This window comes from Octopus bimaculoides, chromosome 30, assembly GCF_001194135.2.
Source record: "Octopus bimaculoides isolate UCB-OBI-ISO-001 chromosome 30, ASM119413v2, whole genome shotgun sequence".
Taxonomy (NCBI): domain Eukaryota; kingdom Metazoa; phylum Mollusca; class Cephalopoda; order Octopoda; family Octopodidae; genus Octopus; species Octopus bimaculoides.
Window position 1 is genome coordinate 8,349,100 of NC_069010.1, and position 4,466 is coordinate 8,353,565.

Below are 4,466 nucleotides of genomic sequence, written 5' to 3' on the forward strand. Positions count from 1 at the left end.
ATGTGATATATATATATATATATATATATATATATATATATACATACAAATAATATATGAGTATATGCATATATACGTACATGTATGTACATACCTACATCTACATGTATATATAGATGCATATCTGGGTGCAGGACGTTGCAAAAAAAACGTGGACAAAATGATAAACAGAGTACAGAAAACACACAGGCCACATAGAGAACATTTTCCTTCATCAGCTACACACACGTGTATGTGTGTGTTTGCATACACACATATTCTTTTCTACTCTAGGCACAAGGTCCGAAATTTTGGGGGAGGGGTGGGGCAATCGATTAGATCGACACCAGTACGCAACTGGTACTTAATTTATCGCCCCCACCCACAAAGGATGAAAGACAAAGTCGGCCTCGGTGGAACTTGAACTCAGAACGTAACGGCAGACGAAATACCGCTAGGCATTTCGCCCGGCGTGCTTAACGTTTCTGCCAGCTCGCCGCCTTTGCACACACACATATTATATTACTAGCTCTTTGTATCATGTTGAGAAACATTATTTATTTAATCTGTGATATTTATCTATTTTCGTCGCAATAATGTACATTTCCTTCGTCGTTATTTAAATAGCATTTGTTTTATTTGCAGGCATATATGATGCGGTACGGATATCTAAAATGCAAGCAACATAAACATTCTCCGTACCGTTCACGCTCAAACAGACAGCATGGTCGGCCAGGCAGTGTACAGCATCAACAGATATTATATAATTGTAATAAAACGAAGGTTATGTTGGCAATCAGCCAGTACCAGAAAAGTTATCACTTGTCCGTGACAGGTAAGTTAAACCAGGAGACCAAAGAACTGATGTCTGCTTCTCGTTGTGGTAATAAAGACAAAGATGATGGTGTGTACAGGGAGGAACACTTTAATTCAAAAAGGAAGCACCCTCGTCGACAAGATCTAAGACATGGCCGCGGAAACAGGGCCAATCGACGAATAGATATGAACAAACGACACAATAGAAAAAATATGAACCCGATGAGAAAACGCTCAAAACGGGAAGCATTTCACAGATCCCGTTCAAAAATCAAAACGACCACCACAGGGGAGAAGTTTTTAGCGAGGGACAAACGATCCGTCTCGTCAAATTTATCCCCATTGCTATCTTCTAATTTACCTTTGACTTCCAAGCTGGCTTCTCTCTTGGTGGCGACTTTCTCAAAATTTCGAGCCACTAGAGGTCGCTGGAAACGGAATACGGCAAATGGTTATTCGACCGTATCCCTGACTGAACACAATAACAATACGGTATCAAATAATACCAAAACGATCGCTAATGACACGTTATTAGCCCGTGAGATACTAAACCGTGTTATTGCTGAATCAAATACATCATCATCTAAGACCACAGCGACAAAAGAAACAGTTTCAGAGGGCGGAGTACGGACTAGTAAAACTGCAAGGCAACACACGGCAAAAGACTTAGCGCCGTCAAAGTTAAATACAATTAGCTCAGAAAACACAACTTCAACATCATCGCAATCATCACAAACACCCAAACCAATTTCTAATACATCTACTCATACTTCTAATGTAACAAGCACCACAACAACTATAAATAATAATAATAATAATGCACGTAAATATGTACAGTTTCAAAACTCACAAACAAAACAAAAATTAAAAACAACAGCAGCAGCAACACCAACAGCAAAATCAATATCAACAAGTAGCAATACATGGCTAGAATATTCTGATGACCATGTACGGACGTTGAGTGACGAGCAGCCATGGAATGAGTCTTGGCTGGAGGAAGCGGTTTCGAATGGTGAAGTTGAACGCAAAGGCAGTGAAGGTAGACAAGAGCAGCGGCCATATTTTCACTCGTTCGCTTCTCAATCATCGTCGTCGTCATCGTCATCTTCATCATCATCATCGTCGTCGTCTACAGCGTACATGTCTTCGTCACGGTCATCTCTTTCGCCAACTTTTACGGCAGTGTCTTCTTCTTCTTCTTCTTCTTCTTCTTCTTCATCGTCATCTGAATTTCGGACGAACCCGGACGACAGCAGTGGTTCTGCTGTCCGTGGTTCCACCGATGGTGACCAAATTAGCAAGCGTAGTGTGATCAACTTCAATAGTGCCACACGCATTGTAAATAACAACAACAACAACAGCACACACACCAACCACCAACAAAACAATAACATTAACCATAACAATAACAGTAATAACTACACAAACAACAGCAACAACGATACAACCACCATTTCTACACATCTTACTACTGCTGCTACTAATGCTACTACGTTTAAAGAATTTCAGTTGGATAGTAGTAGTAGTAGTAGTAAGTCTAATACAGATGAGATTCTCGAACACGTTTGTAATGGTAAGGAGAGATGTTTTAGTAACCCAAGCACTAGCAACAACAATTGTAAATGTAACCTTAGCAGCAGCAGCAGCAGCAGTAGTAGTAGTAGTAGCAAACGAGATAGAAGTAGCGAGAGAGGTAGCGCGAGTAATAGCAGTAACTTATGTAAGTGCATCGCTATTAACGACGCCAAAGTAAACAACAGCAACACTGTAAGTAGCAGCAGTAGCAGTAGTAGTAGCAGCAGTGTTAAGGGTAACAAAGATATTGCAAGCGGGCTGGACTTCGAAACAGGTGTTTATACGACAAAAACGGTTCGAACGAGACCGTTGCGAAGGGGTACGCTGACTAGAAGCTACAGTCAAAGACAGAGAGGAAGCACCAGCTCGATTGCTGTAAATAGTAGTAGTAGTAGTGGTGGTGGTGGTGGTGGTAGTAGTAAGGGGAACAGTAGGGATAGCAATAGTAATTACTCTAAGTCAATAGCCAATAATAATAATAATTATAATAATAACGAGAAAGATCATGTCAAGGGCGAGACAGAGCTGACATCAAACCCTAAACAAGAACCTGTAGGGGCGAGATTAGGCTCTTCTTTGCCGTCATTGCATTCATCATCATCATCGACGTCATCATCATCATCGTCGTCATCATCATCTTCATCCTCAGAATCATCATCGTCATATATAAGAACTTTTGCTTCATCCTCAACAACAATTGATACGTCATCATCATCATCATCACCAATCACAACACCACCTTCATCTTCAACACGTGAAAAACTGGCTTTCACATCGGTGCCTCACCTCACATCCGACACAGCTCTTTCGACGACGGCCACCGTGGCCACAGGTAAAAAAACGACTCAGTCAGAATCGACGACGAAGACAACGACGGCAACAACTCTAACGACAGACGAAGACAGAAGACCCCCCATCGCTACATTAGCGACACCAGTTTTGGGTACAAACGACCAAGACGTGAATGACGTCATATACTCAGACAGTGACATTAACAATAATAATTATATTAATAATAATAATAATAACAATAATAATAATAATGATAACCGAAACTTAAGGTCTTCTCTACCTTTACGTTACACCGAAACCGTTCCAGCTGGGATAAAGTTGGGAGCCATTTCAAAACTTGAAGAATTAACCTCATATAATACTAACCAAAATGACAAAAACTATTTAAATGATGGCGAATATAATGTAATTCACCTGAAGAAACTTTTTATCAAATTGCTCAGTCAATCAGAAACGGCGACACAATCGTCGCCGAAGTTGCCAACAGTGACTTACTCACCGTTTTCTTTCACGACAAAACCAAATATCCAATGGACAGAGCGTCCGCAACCCCCCAAAACGTCGGCGCCTCATTCCAGGTGGTGGAACCAACCGCATACGATTTCCTATATGCTGTCGGTAATCAAATTCGGACTCAGACCGAAAGAGCTGCAGCATCGTACGCGGCAAAATTACCTGCGGGAGACGGCGCGCCGCTTGAAAGAGACTGATCCTCTAATGTACAACGACTCGCCGGTGCATCAACGTAAACGCCGCTCGCCCGTGGTTAACAAGGTGAACGGGTGGGGACAAATGTTTAAAAAGAAATTGATACGCTGGCGTTTGTTAGATTCGGGATACAGCAACCGCATCCCTGTGGAAGAGCAGAGAGCTACTCTTACACTCGCCTTCCGGATGTGGAACGAAGTGATTCCCTTAAACTTTGTGGAGGATATTACCAGTCACGTGAAGGATGTCGATATACATATTGCGTTTGGTCAAGGTAGGTTCCTTTTAATATTACTAAGAAATTTTCTCCATTCATCTTCGTTATATATTTTCTTATTTTTTTCTTATAACGGCTTTTTCTGTACATCTACAAACGAGGCTCCAAGTCGTAATTAGAACGCCGAATCAATTTTATTCATAGGGGAATTAATTCAATATTTTTATGCAAAGCTGAATAGCATAGCATCCGGGATAGCAAATTAACCACATGGTTATTACAATTTCCATTCTTACTCACAGCAGTACTTTAATATACTATATGACCATAATAAGTTTTAAACCTTTTCAAGATAATTATTTAAAAAAATAATAATTAT

General features: G+C 40.7%; 1 protein-coding gene across 1 annotated transcript; it reads left to right on the forward strand.

The window, feature by feature from the left end:
- Positions 1-629: 629 nt before the first annotated feature.
- LOC106873648 (putative uncharacterized protein DDB_G0277255) lies at positions 630-4,329 on the forward strand. Its single transcript, XM_052978154.1, has one exon. The coding sequence runs from the start codon at positions 631-633 to the stop codon at positions 4,264-4,266; it is 3,636 nt and encodes a 1,211-aa protein (XP_052834114.1). The 5' UTR covers position 630; the 3' UTR covers positions 4,267-4,329.
- The last annotated feature ends 137 nt before the right edge of the window (positions 4,330-4,466 follow it).